This window comes from Pongo abelii, chromosome 4 (genome assembly GCF_028885655.2).
Source record: "Pongo abelii isolate AG06213 chromosome 4, NHGRI_mPonAbe1-v2.0_pri, whole genome shotgun sequence".
In the NCBI taxonomy this organism is placed as follows: Eukaryota; Metazoa; Chordata; class Mammalia; order Primates; family Hominidae; genus Pongo; species Pongo abelii.
The window spans coordinates 70564159-70586359 of record NC_071989.2 but is presented as its reverse complement, the minus strand read 5'-3'; the positions used below and the strand labels follow the sequence as shown (position 1 = coordinate 70586359).

At 37.2% G+C, this 22201-nt stretch overlaps 1 protein-coding gene across 1 annotated transcript in view; it reads right to left on the bottom strand.

The window, feature by feature from the left end:
* ZSWIM6 (zinc finger SWIM-type containing 6) overlaps positions 1-22201 on the bottom strand; it is a 213151-nt gene that overhangs the window by 67819 nt on the left and 123131 nt on the right. Inside the window, exon 2 of the mRNA XM_024247222.3 lies at positions 4937-5293. Within this exon, the coding sequence (XP_024102990.3) occupies positions 4937-5293 (357 nt within the window). The remainder of the gene's footprint in view (positions 1-4936; positions 5294-22201) is intronic.

Below are 22201 nucleotides of genomic sequence, written 5' to 3'. Positions count from 1 at the left end.
CACTCACTGGTAGATTTGGAATATAAAAGTGTATATGTCCTTAAAGAATAAATACCCAACTTCCTACTCAGAACAAAACAGAATGAAAAATTACAGTCATACTTTTTGCTTAACAAATATGAGTGCTTATTACATCTTAAGTATTGTGCTTAGAGAAGCTATCAGGATACACAGGCCACAGTTTCAGCCTGATAAAGCCCACAATCAAATGAAAATGAAGAGCTATGCAGTGAAGGTGGGACTGCTGAACAGATTTGCTTGTTTGTTTGCTAATATCTGAGATAGTCTGAATAGACTGATATACAAGGCGGCCAGGACACAAAGGCATTCAGAGGCAAGGTTAAGCAGGACAGGCAGACTTAAATGGAATTCTTGGTCTTGGTTGTGTAAGACCATGCTCAAACAAATTGAAATGGAAAAACAACACATGAATGCACACCTGGGTGAAGCTACAGAAGGTACGCCTTTGCAGTACAGAGCCTAGGTTCCTCCTATGCCTCTGTAGATAACCACCAGCAAAGACACAGAGCTGGAAGACATCTTAGATGTCACATGTCGACCCTCATCTGATATATGAATAAATACCTTCTACATTTGGCTAGCTGAGATGGCATCTCTGGACACATGACAGGGAAGTGAGGGGTAAGTCTAGGCTACTTTCAGGATTAGTCCAGGCCCTGGGAGTAAAAGGGCTACTGAAATGATCCTTTCCTCTTTTCCTCTATTCTAGGTTGGGGTCAAGGCCACAGTTTCCCCTCAGACTGTCCCTCTTTGTGGTAGTCTGCCCAGTACAGGCTAGCCCATAGGAAGATTACTGTAAGAAAAGCCGTAGGAGAGAAAATAAAAGAGGAGGAAATATGTGCCAGAAAGTCAGGGAAAGCAATCTGACCTCCAATTATAGTATTATCCATCCCTTTACTGGCTTCTCTCTTCTTAACTGTGATGAGTACTTGTGGATACCCCAACATGAGGTAAGGTCAGTTATCTTTTTTATAATTATCCATTGTATGATTAAAATTATCCCAACACTGTTAGAGATGATTAAGAGCATTTTAAATACGAGAAAAAATGGGTCCCATTCAAGGTCACACAGGTAATATGTAGTGGAGACAATACTGGATTCTAGGCCTCTAGATTTCAAGTTCAGTGTTCTGTCCCTATACCACAGTTTACCAATCTACAATATGTCTCCTTTAATGGGAAGCATAAAGGACAGAAAAGACGAAGTTAATTAACTACGAGAGTGGGGTTAGTACTTGGAAATCTATAAGTCTCTAGAAAAGTACTTAGCAAAGATACCAGCTTCTTTTTTAAGAATATGGAAGCTAGAAAGTTTTATTAGAATATAAAACCAAGAGCAAACAATTTTGCTTTAAAAATACAGAACTACAACTGGCAATCTCCTTGGTGGGCCATTAACATTAACTATCTTTACAGCCTCTTTTAGTATGTAGTGGTTAATTTTATAATCTAATTAAAATTATGTGGGAAATTTTATGAAAACATATTGAAATGTTAAAAGGTCTACTGACAAGGACTGAGCTATTATGATGACAAACTATATTCCAACAACCTTCACTAAATCTGTGACTTTGGATAAGTCATTAAACTCATTCTCCTTGATTTCTTTATCTACAAACTATTGCAATTATAAATTACAAGAAAATTGCTCACAAGGAAATTGTGAAGAACAATGTGCATGAAATAGGCTTGAAAAACTTTAATTCCCCAGGATAAAATCTTTAAAAAATAAAATATTGCAAAATAATAAGAAAAACAACTACTAAGAACAACTACTAGGATAAGTTCACAAGGAAAGGGGAAAAACCTACTGTTATCAACATATTTTGTATTTACTCATAAATTATAATATGCCTTTCTTCCAAAAAAGATTTGGATAAACCAAATCTTGTCTTTATGATGCCAACTAATCAAGTCTAGATCATATCTTACTTAACCCTTTTATCTATGTGAGGTAAAAGTGATGCTTTTCCAAAGAGAAAAATTAAATCCTCCCAATATTCATGTTCAAGACTTTTGTCTCTAAGAAAAAGTGTATCCACAAAACCACACAAGAAAGTACTGTTTTAGAAACAGATTTCTTAAAAGAGAGTGCCTTACATACAGATCTTTATAGGCAGGTGGGATCAAGTTGTCAAGTAACTGCAAAACATTTTTAATCCCACCTCCTATTAAGTCATTAACAATTAAAACAAGACCCTCCAGGGAGCAGATTTCCCATTTCATCACTTAAGGTCACCGTGGCTTGCTTCCTACCTCTTCTTTTTTACCACTTGTCAAACTAGAATGGAAGGCAGGAAGGCAGCTCATGTAATTGGTCCATTTCCAGGCTGGGAGCAAATTTGATGATAAATTAAGTGAAGAGAAAGCTGGCGGGATAAACTGCTCAAGTTTGCTGCTCTGGAGAAGCTGTTCCTATACACAAGTTATTAGGAAATCATATTGAGTCTAAAAGTAACCTGCAATCTATCCTTGATAGGCTTTCCTATTTTAGAAACTATGAAAGAACTACATCACGTGAACACATTCTCTCATCCAACTTTAGTTTACATTGTTTCATTGGTTCCATTATTTCAAAACAGATTGAAAAATCTTTCTGATAAGAAACTTTAGGGGCTACTATCCTTCAAAACAAGCAAGACAAATGCAGAACAAGCAACTGATTATTGATGGAGGCTTTCGGTTTTACTAAAACTCAAGAGAACAAAGTGACGCTAGCAGATTACACGTCCTAAGGAAAAAAGGAGGGAAAAGAGAGAAAGCATAAAAGTTTGAAGAAATGGTATATTCTGTTCTCTGCTTCCACCGAACAATTTAATAAGAAGCCACAAACAGAGAAATCTCTGGGATGACCATTAGCTGGCCCGAATTTTCACAAGGCAGCAAGATTTGAGGCAGATGATATGACAGAGCAGAAGCCTACTTGAAAAAGTCCTTGAATACATGCGCTTTTGGAGGGCTGAAGGTACTTCTGTGGCAGCGTTGTTTACACTCCTGTTATTTAACATTGGCAGACTCTACCAAGTCAAATGCTTTACACACCTTATGATAGCTACTTTAGTAAAGCTGAGCCTGATATGGGGAATACTAGAAGAAATACAACTATGTGGATTTCCTGACACAGAAACCACATTAAAAGTACCTCACAGCACCAGGAGACTTATAAAAGAATGTTCACAGCAGCTCCTTTCAAAACTAGGCCTATCAAAAGTGCACAAGGACAAATAAATAGTAGTATTCTCATACTCAGAAGACTCTAGAGCTGTGCTGTCCAATATGGCAGCCACTAGCGACATGTGGCTGCTGAGCACTTGCAATGTAGCTACTAGTGTTTTGAGCTATGTTGTAAGGTGTGAAACAGTAACCAGATTTCACAGACTTAACATGAAAAAAAGTAAAATAACAACATTTTTCTTGAATATTTATGAATATTATGATATGTGTTGGATCGATATTTTAGATATATTGAGCTACAGAAAACATACTACCAAAGTTAATTTTACTTGTTTCTTTTCACTTCTTAAAATGTGGCTATTAAAATATTTAAAACTATGCATGTGGTTAGTATTCTATTTCTATGGGAAGGCTCATGTTATATTTCTACTAGACAGTGCTTCTCCAGATGAATAAATTACAGGTATGTGAAAAAATATGGGTAAATCTTAACATGATTCTGAGTGAAAGAAGTCAGGTAATACAAGAATCATACTGTATTATTCCATTTACACAAAGTTTAAAAACAGATAAAACTAAACCAATGTTTAATAATGTCAAAAACAACAAAACACAAACCGCCAAAGAAGGGATTACTATAAAACTAGGCAGTGGTTACCAAGGGGAAGAGAAAGGAACTTGTGACTGAAAGGGGGTACTTGGAACCCTCTCAAGTGCTAAGAGCCATCTATTTCTTGGCCTGGGTGACAGTTCACTTTGTTAATCTGCACATTAATATTGTATGTTCTTTTCTACATTTTTACATCTCATAATTTTTAAAGTTTACAAAAAAGGACCTCAAACTGCTTTTCTGAAACATTTTATTTGCTGTCAACTAACCACTGAAGAAAACCTAAAAGAATAGGGTTGAGAGACTAGTCCTAGATTTCAAATCAATATAAATAAAGAAACGTAACAACATTAGGTCCCAGAGCTGTTTAGTCAAAACTGCATTACTTTTTTCAACATATTTTTAAATATTTTTAAAATTATGTCCAAATGTTTTAAAAGCACAAGCAACCTATGTTTTGACAACATTATATATCCTATATTAATGTACTCTATGAAATAAGTGGTAAGTATATTTCTGAAAAGTTGCACCTATATATTCTTGTGAGTTGACATATTTGCACTGCATAAAACACTCGATAAATGCATTCACAAATAAATGAGAAAACATGTTCAATGTATAAAAGTTTTAAAAGAAAACTTTTTGTATTTTCCTATACAAAATATTCATATTCTAAATTATCTCTAAACAAGCTGTAATGTTTTTCTAAAAATAATTTATTTTCTTAATATGAAGCAACCGGTCAGAGACTTTCCTGCACTGGAAAATAAATGTTAAAAGAAAATGAAAAAATTCACAATATGCACAAGTCAGTGTATTGACAAGGGTGAATTAAATAAGTGTTCTGCATAACTAATATCTAGTACTTGATAAAATGTGACTAAATTTAAAGGAAGTATAAGAACCAAGCTTTAACATGTATGATTTTTCTGAGCACAAAAGCCTTGGCACCTAACACGAAACACTTCAAAAGAAATGTTTTAGAATACAAATGTAAAAATCTCTTTTGACCAACTAAGAGCAATGCTGATGATCTATTTCACATTTAATTCATTTTTATGCAGAAGAATTGAATTTATAAGTGAAAAAGGATCCAGAGAGGAAATTTAAAGAGTCAATGTCTATACTCACCATGAACTTGGTTGATTTCTGAATTTTGGGAAAGAATTTCATCTGCTAATTTTTGAGCAGTTGGCAAAACTTCTGTGTGGTGCACTGTGATCAAATACTGTACAAACTTTTGCAGTTGGTCTCTATTCATTTGAAAGAGAGTCTCTGAAATGGGAAGATGCAGTTTGACCTGATCTGGCTTGCGGATGCGGTATAAAGACAGTGCCACAACATGGGCACAATAAAATATGTCCTTGTTTCCACAGCTGCAGGTCACTGAGGTAATCTTGCAACGATCAAAGCTGATGGCCACGTTGCAAACAGTTTCTGGCTCCGATTGTATTGCAGGTTCTGTCACTGTGCCGCTCAAGTGGAAACCTTGAGGGTGAAAGAAAGAAAGGGACGGTTTAGCTTCTGCATTCAGATGCTATGAAATGCTCTAATTCTTTGAAATGTGTGGGACTTGACAGCAGCAAGAAAAAAATATGCAGCCTTTATATTCAAGTAAAAGCATTCAGGCCACTAACCACTACCACCACCCCCTTACAGGTAAAAAAAAAAAAAAAGAAAAAGAAATAAATGGTATTCAACCGACATGCTGAAGTATTTTACACAGCCATATGAAAACATATATTGCCGTACATCACCATCATACCTATAGGAAGTGGTTAGATCACGCACTAAGAGGCCATCATTACTCTACTCTGAATCAGTGGTATACAAGACAATAATCCCCTAGATCAGTGGGATCAGTGGTTTCTTCTTTTTTCTACTCCTTTTTTAAAGTAGAGTCACCTAGCTCAGCTTTCTTCTCAAAAACAAACTCTCCCCACCTTTATTCTAGGCAGCCACTAGCTGGCTCCAATCAACCAATACTGCAACTCTAAAGGGGTCCCTTTCACAAACTTTGACCATATAAATTCTTAAATTTAACAATCCTTTCTGCAACATGCATAACGTATACCCCAATACAGCAATGTCTACGAGCAGCAACTGCTTCTAGAATTGCAAGGCCCACCAAATCTCATATACACTACCACCTAAGTAACTCATAATGATGATTCTCTTCCATGTCACATACAGAGGAAAGTTATATAGATGTACAGTTATTACACACACACACACACACACACAAACACACAGTACAAAATTACCAAGGTGGAAAAAGTCTTAAAAGGCCTTATACCTTAAACTTAGACCCACACAGAAATCCTCTATGACAGTGGTCCCCAACCTTTTTCGCACCAGGGACCAGTTTTGTGGAAGACAATTACATAATTTTCCACGGATGGGGGAAGGGGATGGTTTCGGGATGAAACTGTTCTACTGTTCCACCTCAGATCATCAGGCATTAGATTCTCATAAGGAGCATGCAACCTAGATCCCTCACATGCACAATTCCCAATAGAGTTTGTGCTCCTATGAGAATCTAATGCCACTGGTACTGGTCCACGGCCCAAGGTTGGGGGACCCTTGCTCTATGAGCTCCATGACCAATGGCCATTTTGCGGCCTATAATGGTCCACACATGAGGCACTCACCCTGCCCTGGGGCCCAATCCCACTTGGACAGTACTAGCTACAGCTTACTGCCAACTGCAAACTGCCTTCCACCACCACTGCCCACCAGGCAATCCTGACCAGCTTGGCCAGAGGACAACTCCACGCTCTCTTTCCCTACATTGCATAGGAAGGCTATCCTAAATTGGGGTGGGTGGTAAGGGGGAGCATCCATTCAGTTCCACCCTCTCTCTCTCTCAAAGCCATATTCAGTGGCCAAGGATAAGCCTGAAGGGAGTAAGAAGAATATAGTTTTGGGAACCTCCACGACTCAGACTGACCTCAGGATTTCAGGTACCTGACAGAAACTTGAATGCTACACAGTGAAGCCCTGGGCTCTCTCCCAGTCTTCCTCTATTGATGCTACTTTAATAAAATTCATCTAACTGGCCACTGTTTCTTCCAGTTCCCCTTCATTCACAAAGAAAAGGATTGCTACCATGTGGGGACTCTGGAACGGGTAGTGCACATGGAGCTGCAGAGGTAAAACTCAAGAATGATGGCCAGACAATGGTAAGAGTTTACACACAGGACATCTGAACCCCGCTTACTGTCTTCCCCTGCAGAGTCCACCCAGGCCAGAGAGTTGAAAGAAATGCTACTCCTAAGAAATCTTTCAGAGGTAATGTAATTTCACCTTGATCATTCTTAGTCAGCAACATTTAGTAAAAGGAGAAAGGTGCTGCAATAATCTTTATCCAATTAATCAATGAAAAAAGAGCATTCCCTAAAAACAAGTCACTATTACTCCTTCACAACAAGAAATTTTGAGAACTGTCATATAATAATCTTTGGTTTTCTTTCACAAATATTCTCACTGTTTCAGAATGGATATTCTAGTCTCCTTTATCTCTTTTAATCAACAACTTTTTCTGAAAAACCACAATTAAAGAAAGAGTACATAGTATATATTCTCAAATTTTTAAATATCTATGTTCCCATGAAGAAAAAGTCACATGAAAAAGTAAACACCCCAGCAAATCTCAAAAATGAAGAATAATGAGGGCCGTCTTGCTGTAATATATGCAGATGTACTATAAACCTACAATAATTAAAAATTCATGGGACAGGCACAGATCAAGACAAAAAAATTACCAAGGGAGCATAAGAGAGAGTCTGGAAAGCTCCCAAGCACATTCTGTACATTTAGTTCAAGGCAAACTCTGTTTTCCACCTGTCATATATGTACTTGCACAGCGAAACCAGTTATCTTAATAGGAAAACAGTTATCCTAAACTGACCATTTATAAAATCAGTCTCTTCCCACTTAACACTATCACATCTCTCTTCACCAACCAACTCAATGTCTTTGTCTCTCTGCAAAAGTGATATTGGAGATAACTTTTTCCCCATCCCCACACCTTGAAGATGGAGAACTCTTCTAATTACTGGCAAAGCCAAGACAATTAAGGATCCAAGCGTTAAACCAGTTAGTATTTAAAGAGTCTACCAGGAAATAACAGATGCTTCAAAAAAGACTGATTTAACTATTGGCCAGGCATGGTGGCTCATGCCTGTAATCCCAGCACTTTGGGAGGCCGAGGCAGGCAGATCACGAGGTCAGGAGATCGAGACCATCTTGGCTAACACGCTGAAACCCCATCTCTACTAAAAATACAAAAAATCAGCCGGGCATGGGGACAGGCGCTTGTAGTCCCAGCTACTCGGGGGGCTGAGGCAAGAGAATGGCGTGAACCCGGGAGGCAGAGCTTGCAGTGAGCCAGTGAGCCAAGATCGCGCCACTGCACTCCAGCCTGGGCGACAGAACGAGACTCTGTCTAAAAAGAAAAAAAAAAAAAAGGGTGGGGGAGGCCTTATAAAAACTGGTGAAGCCCTCAAATAGTTTCTGCAAAAATGACCTCCTTTATTCACATGAGTTATACAGTACAAGTCAGAAAAGAAGTATATTGAATCTTGACATTATACAATTATGCAGAAGGGATCCCACATATTATACAGTTTTGTTACTTAAAATTTACTATTCTTGTAAAGTTTTTTAAAAAGCAAACTATAAAATATTGTGACCTCCAAAACAATTTAAATCCAAGAGAAATGTGAAGGCACAAATAAATATATACATGTCTTACAGCGTAACACTCATTATTCTGAGATCATCAAAGATTACGGTGTTTTATGAATGTTCATTTTCCAAGTAATTCTAGATTATTTTTCAAATGCCCAAAAAATTTCAACCATTTTTGACAGAAATATTTCTAAATGTCATAAATTCTACTCTGCCCCCCTAATCAGGAGACCATTTAGGGTGTTACTGAATGAGGAAGAACTCTAACAGATAACTGCAGACGGCAGTATTTTTTAAGTTGGCTCTTTTTGTTACCTTTCTTCACCATCAGCTACCAGGATGACTCCTCTCCTATACTGCTAACTTCTTTTCCTCAGTTAATGCCATCTCTAATTTGACTAGCTTTGTGGCAGCTATTTAATGCTCTGAGGCCTATTTGTTTTGTTTTGTTTGGCGGGCGGGGGGTGGGGGTTCCCTTTACCTTTAGGTGAGCATGCTAAAGGAGAGAAGTTTTACCTTAAATACAGAAAATTATATACATACACATAAAGGGCAGCTGGTATATTACTTTATAAGACTATGCAATACATTGACTCAGTCAATATGCAGGAATTCAACCAAGCCTACTTCAGGTTTGTATAGTGGTGTATTTTGGCCTCTCCAATTTGAGAAACCTTCTTTGAAATTCTACCAACTCATTCTCTGTGGATCCTAAATCATACCAGAGAACCCACAGGACAAACAAGGACACTGTTCCTCCCTCAATAATCCCAAGAAGGCTGTAAGACATCCCTCTGCTGGTCAAACCTCTTAGGTTTTGTTTCAAGACAAAATAATGTTCCTGAGAATTGATTTTGCCTTTCTGGAGTTTTGACAAACTATGATGACTGGCTGTTTTAGGGCTGCAAATGCAGAATCTTCCTCTGGGATAGTTAGCTGTTCTATATAACAGAATTGAGCATACAAAACGGGACAATCCTGCACTCTATGGAAAAACACGGATAATTAATTGTAGAACTAAAACTTAAATTATATAAACCTTTTCTTAAAATATTTATTTCACTTTATAAAACAAAATCTGTGAAAGACAGTTAATTCCACAAGAGCTTCACAGAGCAGTCAAACTGTTTTATCATCATGCTGTCACGGAACCCAATAAAATGTTAGAATCCCCATTCTTAATCTGCAGGAACTGAAGAAAAACAAAGCACAAACCAAGGCACGGTGTTGTATAGTACTTGGGAATAGACTTTGGTTTGGATCAGGTTCTGCCACTTAAATGCTACGTATCTTATATTAAATATTTAACCTCTCTGAATCTTGCTTTATTTGTGTGCAAAATGTGGCTAGAAAACCTCCTAGGGTTGTTTGGGGAATTAAAATGAAATAACATATGTAAAGCACCTGGCACATAGTAAAAGTGCTCATTAAATTTTATTTCCCTTTCCTTCCCTTCCCAGCTGGAGAAACAGGGGAGGGGTGTGGACACATTCCCTTTCACCCATAACACTTTCTTTTTCTAAGCTACTGGAATCTTGAGGGGAGGAGGGGTCTAGCCCATGGAAGTGGCTTGGAAAATGAGAGGGATCACTGAGAATGTCTCAGTTAAGTGAGTCAGATAATACTAGAAGAATCACTGCTATTTGATGGCAAAACCAAAGTATTTCAAAGAGTTACTTACACCTTTACTTAACCCAGCTCCCTTTCCCCATTTTCCTATTAAGTTCTGTCAACTCACAAATAGTTGATTTTGTAAAAGAGTGTTACTTTCATACAGAGAGAAACTAGAAAGTATTAGGTGAGAATCTTTTCTAATAACTATAGGATTCTAAAATGTTATAATGCAATGATTCTCAATGTATGGTCCTGGGACCCCTAAGAGGTCCCTAAGTCTCTTTGAGAGGGTCCACAAGATCAATATTTTAAAAAATACTTATATCTAGACATCATTAGCCCTTTAAAATCTTCTTCATGAATGTATGTTTAGTTTTCCAGTATCACATTAGTATGCAATGTGTAATGTAATGATACCACATTTCAGTATCATTAAACTGAACACAGAGACAGACAGCGAAGTCCAGCTCTCTTTTGATAGACATTAAATAGGCTTGCAAAAATATAAAACCATGTCACCCTGTTCACTAAAATATTCTCTGTTTTGAGAACTGCAGATTTTTTAATAAAGATATATTATGTTGTGAGTTTATTACTGTTATTTGATATTTTTTTTTGTTTTTTTCCTTTTTAATTTCAAACATAGTAAATATCACTAGATATAATTCTCATAAGCAAAAGCACTATGGGCACTTCCATTATTTAGAGTGATACCAGAAAGTTGAAGAACTGCTCTTATAATGCACTGCCAACATGTGGAAGAAAGAACTCTTCTCTACGCCCTATTGATGTGGCATTATTTGCACTTAGCTCTTATAGTAGGTCAAAAAGACTCAGTAGAGAAACACTGAAGGGGCAAAGTTCTCACACATGAACACATATTCAAATCATCTATGTTAATTTCACATTAACAAAGATTAAGGTTTCTAGAAACCAAATGTTTAACTCTTCAGACATTCCAAATTAAGCTTAAGAAATTAAGCTTTTCTTAAAACATATTTTTCATATCTTAGGTTAAGTTTTATTTGCATATTAAAGGGAACAAGGGGACACACAATATCAGACTGAAAAAAAGGGATTTTAAAATACATAAATAATTTCTAAAAGTTGGCCATTTTGTGCATATTATGTATATGCACTCAGTTAACTGAAAGACTGTTATAAACTCAAAGCATTAGGAAATTTCTAAGCTGAAATAAACTGGCAGACATGAAATAAACATGCACACTAAAAACTACTGCTTTCATGGCACATTCTTTCCAAAAAAATATGCGCCCGGTGTACAAGGCGCCCAAGTAACATATTCTTTGTTGAAAAAGAATTTAACAGAAGCACTGGTGTAGTACTTACACAAATACATCTTTCACCCTTTTCCTAAATAAAAAGAACCCCCAGGGAAATTAAAGGCAGAAACCAAGGCAATGTAATGTTATGGCTGAAAGGGTGGCAAGGTTTGTGAGGAGTTTTTCTGTAATTTTTTTAAAGGCAAGTCTAAAAATGCAAAAGTGTTAACACTCCCATGATAATATATTCATTGATTAACTAAACCCACTGCATTAGCTAAATGTATAGTAACTAATACTTGATTATGTAACCTTGGTAAAGTAGATGAGTTAATCATTGCCCAAAACAAGCCCTTTTACCTTTCCCAACTCTGAGAACTATTGCACATAATCTAACACCCCACACTACAATAATCGATATTAAAAACAAAAAGTTTTAATGTAAATCATGTACAATTTCCAGATCAGCAGAACAAACAACATAAGGGCCCAAGATGGAAACCTGTATAAAATATCATATTCCTTTTCAACTCCATAATTTTCTCAAAGGGAAATCCTAAATTAAAGGGACTGCATCCTGTGAGCTGGCTAATTAAATCCTCTAGCACCAATTTCTAATGCTAAGCTTAAACAGCTTATAGAAAGACATTAGGAGATTTTGCCAGCAATCACTAATGAAGTGGTTTTCATCTTTCTGAAAAAAATATTTTTTTAAGGAAAAGCTTTATTTTAAGACTACCTTAAAAATGCCTATTTAGAACTCAATCACTCCTACACTTCATTAATATTTGAGAGAAAAACAATGGCAAATTAATGCAAAGGCCAGACTGTAAACCACAGCATACCATACAAACAACATAAAAATTTACGGAGCATGCACCGGATGGGCCCAACTAAGAGTTACCAGCAGCATTCTGCTCAGTATTGGTTGTTTTCTCATTAATGTAGATTCTTAACACCATTTTCTTACAAGAATCCAAGTGATCAGAATACCTGTGTTAGATATGAGTGGCATTAGATAATTATTTAAAATTATTTTTGAAAATAAGACTCTCATTCACTAATTTGGATATCTGCAATGGGCACCTAGAAGTAGCACTAGTTTAAGGGGAAGTGTTGAACTAAAAAAAAAAAAAAAAAAAAAGTCATATCACTCCGTCATACCAAATCCTGAAGCACATAAGTGTTCCCTACCACCAACAAATTACTATCAACTAATTTTTCAAGGTATATTTCTGCATTTTAACTTGCATATTTAAGGGAAACAATCGTTGTCTAGCCTCAAATTCTGGGTGGGCAGTTGGGGAGGGGGTTGTGATTAAAAGAAAAATTGGTGGAATTTGAATTATTTTCACAACTGTAACTCTGCAAAATGCTTAGGAATGTAAATTATTTGCCCCAATCTTTTAAATGTAAGCTGCTTTCTCTGATGCCAACCTTTTCTAATACAAAGAAAGCAGCTCTGGCCTTCCACCCTTCTTAAAGGTGGGGACAGCCCTGCAGCCCTTCCTCTCTAGGAACCCTTGTCACCTGCACACCCCACATTACCCCCACCTCAGTTCACTGCTGCTTCCTCTCACTGCTCACTTTGGCCTCTCACCTGGGTCCCAAAATTCTGAAGTGCAGATGAAGTTTATTAGAGCCCTTTGGTGCCCAAGTGGCAACTCTTGGCATCTCTGCATACTTTGTCTTGCCTCCCAAGGACCGGGTGTAAACGAGGAGGAAGCAGAAGATCCTTTTACCTATTTACTTCCCATTGCTGCTCACAGCAAAACAACCTTTGGAAATGCTTGGCTGTTTGCTTTAGGAGTGGTGGTGAAGAGGAAACAGGAGACTAATTCTGTTTACCAGGGCCAAGAGGAAGGGGAAAGTATGCTCAGACCTGGGAGGGGAGAATTGTAGGCCTTTGGCAGCCAAATTCTTCCACCCACACTCTGGAGCTCTCGCCTGATCCCTCACCCCAACATGAGTCCTCACATTTTGGCGCTAACCATTCCTAATGCCTTGCCCTATGCCCAGGCTCTAACCCACTTAATTCTCACAACCATCCTGCAAAGCAGGCATCATATTCCCCTTTCTACAGGTGAAGAAACTGATGTTCTCTAGGAGTGGCCGTGGTAGAACACACTCTGGATTAAGTAGAACTGAAGGGAACACAAGGTTTCTACAATTCAAACAATAAACTTACACAAATAAAACCTTTCTACTCCAACATAAATGATTTTAAAAGATGAGGGAGGCAAGGCATGGTGGCTCACGCCTGTAACCCCAACACTTTGGGAGGCCGAGACGGGCGGACCACTTGAGGTCAGGAGTTTTGAGACTAGCCTGGCCAACATGGAGATACCCCATTTCTACTAAAAATGCAAAAAAAAAAAATTAGCTGGGTGTGTTGGCATGCACCTGTAATCCCAGCTACTTGGTAGGCTGAGGCAGGAGAATCGCTTGAACCCAGGAGGCAGAGGCTGCAGTGAGCTGAGACTGCACCACTGCACCCCAGCCTGGGCAACAAGAGAGAAACCCCATCTCAAAAAAAAAAAAAAGAAAGAAAAAGAAAAGAAAAGATAGATGAAGGAGAGGCAAACTAACAGATCCAGACACTTGAGTAAACTCTGCTAGAGTTAAGAAGCTTGGAGGCAGAGCTCTTTCATCTCTGTAGCCCAAGGATCCAGCACAGTTTTTAGAATAGGCCAGGCCCTTGAAAGTACATCAAATGAAAGAACTCATGGGGTTCTTCCAAGTAATGCCCACCCTGCACTGTAAAAGTCACAAATAACTAAATGCTCTGGCCCCAAGCCCAGGATACTTTAACTTCATGAAAGACTATTTTTAAGAGTCCACTCCTCTCTATACTTCAAGTTAAACGGGAAGCTCAGAGATAGCAGAGGTCTGTGGAATCCCCATCACAGAGGACTATCTTGGAGGAGGTACTCCAGAAGAATTTGTTAAGATGAAAGAACACACAAACACTCTTGGCACGTGGAACATATAGATCGGTGGTTCTCACACTGGAATGTGCATATGATAACAAAGATTGCTGGACCCCATATGTCCATGGTTTCTGGTTCAACCCAGGTGATGCTGATAATGCTGGTGTCCAGGGACCAAAGTTTGAGAACCACTGACTTAGAGGATTAGAATTACAGCCTCAACAAGTCTTTTCTAGCCAAGATATATTTGAGCAAACATAGTAAATGGAACAGTGAAGAATATATAACTCATGATATTAAAAATATATACAATATCTTGCTTCTTATGTAACCTAAATGTTCCCATTCTAAGTCAGAAACTGGTCTGAGCATTACAAAATAAAAGTAAAAATAACATAATAACAAAAGCTGTTACTATCATAGTTATTAATACTTAAAGCTAGACCATCTTTTCAGTAAAATCTTCATTAAAAATCTAAATTAAAATATTAAAAGTTTTAAATAATCAGAGAGTATTTACTTCTGCAAAGAGACTGTTTTACAACATCCCTGGGATTCCTCATAATTGGGAGTTATTTGTATATTAGAAGCAATTCAATTAATGAAAAAAATATATAGGCAGCTATTTTAGTAACACATTTTTCACCTAAGGCAAAGTACACCTTATATGAGAAAGTCAGAGGCAACAGAATGCAGGATGGCACAAGGTGGGGTAGGACTGGAAAGAGAATTAGCACTTTTTAAAACAAGATCGGTCTTCCTTCAAGCTCCATCACTATCTCAGTTTGGTGAACTTGGCCTTGATGTTTTCATCTATAAAAAGGGATAATAATACCTATTTTGTAGGACAGCTGTAAGGACAAAAGCTGACTATATACGAACCATCACAACTCCTTTTATGGAATGCCTGCCATCATCATTATTGTAATAGAAATGCCACATACTCTGGGAAGCTTGGCGTTTTCAACACATGCACTAAAACCCTAGCCCGTTAGTGTAAGTGCACTTGCTGCTCGAAATGCCAAGCTCCCAGGAGCATGCTGGTATTCTACTACAATAATGGACTATGGTTTGTTGTTGTGCTAATCCATAGCTAATATATCCATACTTCCAAACTAATAGAACTGCCGTCATTTTTTTCTGTTGTTCCAATTTTACATAGCACATTTTTAAAATGTAATTTGAAGGAAAATGAAAAGGATTTAGAAGACTTAATTTTTCCACAAAATAACTTTTAGTTTTAATCAGTTAAAGAAATGTTTCACTCTTCTCTTTGAAGATTTCTCTCTACTAAAATATAAAACATCCCTTTTATCCCTAATGTTTGCCTTCCATGTGAGGTATATAAAATTATTTTGTACAGCTCAAGTCTATCTTGTCCCTGAGGGGAAAACTAATTCAAAGTTGGATGCAAGAGTAAGGAGACTTGTAATTCTTGTTTTGGGAAGAAAAAGTGACCACAGCTTTTCATCTTCACTAATTTATGGCCTGACAAGCAAAGTGAAGTCAGAGCTCCAGCTCTCCTCAAAGAATCTCAAGGAACACTAGCTTCTGCCAGGACTGTTAAGTTATTGTCATTTGCCTTACTGTAGAGAGCCAGCTGGGAAGAAAATCCTCTCTGCCCAATTTGTATGCTTTAAGAACAGTGAGGTAGATATAGTTTTACCTTGGCTAAATGGCATATTTTTTCTTAAATACATAATGATGAAAAATAAGCAAAGAGGTCATCTGTTCAAAATGCAGATAAAACCGGCTAAGTCATTACCACCCATATCTTGGAGCACTGTAATTACAGGTAATATTTTATTTTCCTTGCTTTAGTTGGTTGGGGGGGAGTGTTTTTTCCTGAAATTTCTACAATGAACACATACTTCTTATAAGAAAAAAAAGTGCTTTCACTGTTCAAAGTCTTCCTGAGTAAAGAATTTGACTTATAAATGATTTCCAGCACCTGTTCTGCGAGCCTGGTAATAACCACACCCCCAGTACAAACACTGACAGTCATCAATGCAGCTCTGCCTTACTGACTGGTCCAGCCTACTATAGCAACAGGGCACTCCAAAGCTTTCCACTGATGGCTTAGCCACAGTCCACAGAAGAGGACTGGCTACACAACTCAAAAGTAAGACAAGGCAGAGAGACTGGGTCTCTTGATTCTAATTTCAGCCATTATGTAATTTTAGCCCCATTGACAAGTTATTTAATATCTATTTCTTGTTCCCTCTTTTTCTCTCACTTATTAAATAAGTGAAATAGATAATGAATGATTTCTAAAAAATTATGGAGGGAGGCAGCAGTAATAGAGAGCCAACCATGACAAGATATGGGGTGGTAGTTGCTATACTCACTTATATAGCATAAGACTTTTGACCTCGCCTGGCTACTACAGGGTTGAATCAATGGTCATCTCAAATGACCTGGTGGCTTTGGCTCAGGGAAGGGGAGAGAGAAAGGATAAATACGACAATAGCTGCAGTCATATTTGTGTCACTGGCATTTGGGGGGAAATTTTTTTTAAACTCCGAAATTAAATACAAAAGCAAGTAAGTGTTTAATTTTTACCAACATAATTTTTACTCATCTGCCTGAAAGTGAGATTCTTAGGGCATTATATCTTTTTGTTGTGTTCTATATAGCTGGCAAAATTTCCAGCTGTATAAAGATATCTCAAAATACATAAATATAGGTAGGGTTTATCTATGCAAAATATATAAAATATAGAATAAATAATATAGAAACACAAAATAAAACCAATTAAAAAACAGAATGAAACCTATGGATCATCTTGTCTGTCTGCTACATAAAAGGATGTATTCTTTCTCTTATTATCTATTATATATTATGAACATTATATATTATGACTACTCAACAACCACTTCCTTAATCCCCTACTTCATAACAGGAAATATACAAGTCTCCCGGGAGGCATCCATGACTAACACAGGGTTCCAGTTCTGAGAAGTCACTGCATTATTGGACAATTTGAGTTAACAAGACAGATTAAGTTGAATTTGGAAATAAGTAAGAAGAGATAATATCTAATACAATGTAAATTTTAGAAAGAAGATAAACTACAGTACAGACCCCATTTCTGAAGCCATGTTCTATGCATGTTAACAGAAGACGGAAGGGTTCCCAAGGTCTTACAAGTTTGGATTAATTTTCACCACCTTTTGAAGATTCAAAAGCACATGAAAATGGTAACCGCTATAAGAACTCATACAGTAACAGGACACCTAATGAGCTCTATTTACTAGTAAAAGGTCTACAATAACTGCTGTAAGATATTAAAAAAAACCCATAATTCAGGATAAGCAGTGGAGCTGATAAACAGAACTATGGGCTCAACTGAGTTTAGAATCATCAATCAGCATGAGCCAACTGAAAGGATTTTGTGATTTTTCTCCAGGAGTTCAAGACTACCTGGACATGTATGGCTGAAAGGCTGGAGATGCTGCATCATCAATATCCCTCATCCACTATGAAAGAACCAAAGAACCAAGTATTGAATGGAAAAGGCAAACATCGTTGAAAGTCAACCTTCTTATAATGCCAGACAAAAGAAAATACACCAATGCTGTTGTTACTTGCAGCACAGTCAAAACTTCATCTGGCATACTCTCAACCAGAACTATCTATTAATATTTGATTAAACAGAATACCACACACTCTTGACTCACATGGCTGAGAAAGTGTTTACAATATTTTATATCCAAATCCTTAAAACTTGAGTGGCAAAGCTCAAATTCCCTTTGCGGGAGGACCTGAAAGAGTCTAACATGAAAATACTGCATTGGAGTTTATTCTATAACACAACAACAGAGATCCATGGCTATATGCAAAAAAGACTGTTAAGATCTGGTGGCACTTAGAAGTACCTAGAACAGTGCCTGACATATGAATACTTATTGAGTGAATGAATAAATAAAAATGTAAAGCTTTTATTTAATACAAGGTTAAATGAAATCTGAATACCAGAGAGTTCTATTGTGAGAAGCTGCAAGATAGCAAAGTCTGAAAGCAAATGATCTATGTATCTTGCCCATGATGCATATATGAAAGAGTTGTGACTAAGAACTAAACCCTTATTGTAGATAATATCCTTGATTAAAGTGACTTTTGCAAAAATCTCATAAAAATTCCACTAATACTATACACTACACTACTATACACAAATAGAAATGTGTTTTTACTTACTTCTTCTGAAAGCAAAGCATCTATAATATAAAGGAATAGATATATTCCATTTTATTAGCCCAAAAGAGCATGTTTGTTGGACACTGATAATGACATTATAGGAAAAAATCAGAAAAAAAATCAGCTACTGACCTAGGGATCTAACTGCAATTTTCCTTTCAATATCAAATAACTGTTAAATAAAGCTATTTATGAACAATAATTATCTTATGTTGCTAAACTTTAGGATTTAAAATAAATTTTACAACAGATAACTATGAATCACTGCCAAATTTTTGACTTCTGTTCTTTTTTAACAAGAAATGTAAACCCAAATGGTTTCAAATGTGAAAGAGTGCTAATTAAGTAGCAATTATGTGCATAGTGGCTCAGGCTTCAGAATCAAATATGTGTCTGAGGAATGGTAGATAAATGGAATTAGAACTGACCTGGGAAAGAAACTTGAGTTTTAATCCCAGCTCTGCTACTAATTAGCTGTTTACCTCGAGTCTTTGGCCTCTTTTTTTTTGAGAAGGAATCTCGCTCTGTCGCCCAGGCTGAAGTGCAGTGGCGTGATCTCGGCTCACTGTAGCCTCCGCCTCAGGGGTTCAAGCGATTCTCCTGCCTCAGCCTCCCGAGTAGCTGGGACCACAAGTGCCCGTTACCATGCCCAGCTAATTTTTGTAGTTTTAGTAGAGATGGGGTTTCTCCATGTTGGCCAGGCTGGTCTCCAACTCCTGACCTCAAGTGATCCACCTGCCTCAGCCTCCCAAAGTACTGGGATTACAGGCATGAGCCACGGCGTCCAGCCTGGCCTCATCTGTATACCTGCAAAAGAAAGCTGAAGGACTAGATCAGTGGTCTCTTACCTTCTTTTTCAGAAGGTTGGGAGGGAGCGTAGATAACTACAGAATCTGAAAAAGGGCAACAGATGTTCCCCTCCAAATATGCACAAAATTATGTAGAGTATTTCAAAGTTTAGGATCTCTGTTATCTACTCATTTATTTAGGTTAAGGGCATTCTTGTAGATCTCCTCATAGATCCTCAAACTCTAAAATTTTTAGATTCTAAGTAAGTCAAAAGCAGCCAAAATATATATACTCATAGTCAAAATGCATGGTGAAAACCTAGACTTTTGCCTCAAGTTATTTTTTTCTCTAGTTTATAATAAATACTTTTGAGGATGCTTTTTAAGAATTTTATTGTATTTAAAAATGTATATTTGGTATATTTCAAGTCATTTAGAGGTAACTAGAATACTTATCCAAGCATGTACATACTCAGAGGCAAATATATGTATCCAACCTGAAAGAAACTATATTATTATCCATTCTTGAGAATAGGTGATGATTTAAATATAGTCCACATAATATGGGGCATCAAATGATAAAACAAGAATAATTCTAGAAGAGGTTTTTAATGGGAATTAAAGAGGGGGGAAATTTGAGAAATAACTGGCATAATGTATATGATTCAATGACTGATTATTGCCCTATTTCATCATAAAACTAAAATAACATACAGATTAAATGCAGACAAAAACACAGTACTTCAGTATCATCAGATACTAGTCAAAAGATATATGGGGCCGGGTGCAGTCGCTCACCCTGTAATCCCAGCACTTTAGGAGGCTGAGGCTTGTGGATCACCTGAGGTCAGAAGTTCGAGATCAGCTTGGCCAACATGGTGAAACCCCATCTCTACTAAAAATACAAAAAATTGGCCAGGCATAGAGGCAGGTGCCTGTAATACCAGCTATCTAGGAGGCTAAGGCAGGAGAATTGCTTGAACCTGGGAGGCGGAGGTTGTAGTGAGCCGAGATCACGCCACTGCACTCCAGCCTGGGCAACAAGAGTGAAACTCTGTCTCAAAAAATAAAAATAAAAAAAAGATAGAGGGGCCACTTATTTAGTCAATCACAATTGTTATGTTTACAAAGGATACTTTACTTGCCTAAAATATAAATATATTGGATATATAGTCAAGGAAAATTCCTCAATAAAAACAAAAACAACAAAATGAAAACTGCCTGAGAACTGAACTATATGGCTAGTTTTCAGGCTCCAGAATTTTGAGGAAAAGGGAAATGGTCATACATGTATAAATCGAACACATTAGCTCATCAAATGTTTCATAATAATTCAAACTAATTTATTTGGCACAGTACAAACCCTGGTACTTGAGGTTAAAATGAATTTGCTTCTTTTCTCTAAGGTAGACAGGTAGTCAGAAATTGGAAAAGGTTTAATCTTCAACAGAAATTGATTTCCCTGCTTCAGAAACCTATAAATGTTAGTACTGTAAAATATGATAGAAGAAAAGATACAATAAATGACAGCTACAGCTGTATCTTACTACTGGTGTAACTGGTTCTCTTTCATTCTCTCTCCTCCTAACATTTATTCTTTCAAATTCTTTCCACACTTTCAACCTCTACTGAACACATTTGTACCTTGCCTCTTTCCCTTATCCTTCACTCTGCTATCAAAGTTACCTTTATATACATATGCACAGCAGGAGAAATTCATTTGAAAGCCTAAGAGAATCGTTTCTTGTGGCAGCTGTATTCCCCAGCAACTGTAAACGCTACCTGGACCACTTATAAACTAGCTGGGGACATCTGCAGTTACCCTACGAATAAGGTTTTTGTTTTCTTTTTTTTCCTTGGTGGGGGCAGCTCTGCCGGTCTATTAGGAGACCAAGTCTACATTTACATATTTTTTTATATATCAAAATTCAGCATTTTGTTAACCAAGAAAGTAAAAAATCTAGCCAGATTAGAGAAGTATTAGCCTTAAAATATTATCTTAAAAACTAAGGAATCCCACTTAATTCCCTTTGATGATTCTCCTAAAACAAATTTTGTTTCAGATTTTTTCTAAATAAATATATGAAAATTATATTCATATTCTTTTTGAGAAGGCCTCCAATATATAAAATCTTTCTGTGAAATTGAACTCTCCTGGTGTAACAATGACAGCCCTATAATGATATAATTTTAAGGGAGAAAATCAGAATAAAAGATTGATACCTTAAGGGAAGACTATGCTGGCATAATCAAATGAGGATCCAATTTTCAAGATTGTGACTTTACAGACAGTAGTACTAAATAGGCAAAAACTTCACCTCTCGATAATTCTAAAGAATAAAAGGTTCAGCCTGAATAACTGAGGAAAGGTTTATTCTTGAAACCAGCATTTTCATTTTACCAGGTGATGAAAGTCTTTTGAAAATGTATCAACACTTCCCTAGCTTCCTAAACAGTGTTAACAGTGCGGGGGTAGGGGGGAGAGAAGGGGGGGTTGGGGAATCTAACTTAACACTTGCTTAATGACACAAAGTTATCATTATGAACAAATTTACTGTACTAGGTCCTCCCAGTAGTGCCCTCATAGCCTCACTAACCTGGGCTACCAGTCCTTTAGCTATAGAGATCTGCACTGCCCCGCTGGCCAAGTGCTCCGTCTGCTCCCTCTCTCCTTCCTTGCGGAAGTCAGCTGCCCCTTCTCACTGCTGACATCTTACTTAATAGATGCATCCTTCTGGTTCTTCTAAAATGCTGGTTTAAATCTTCTAGGAGTTTGGAAACCAGATAACCACTGTTTTTAGAGTTTTGTATAAATAAGAGTAAATGAGGTCCGAGTACAAGTCGGAGATTTTCTTCTGAGTTCAGGCTTAAGCTTCAGTGCAGGGATATTGG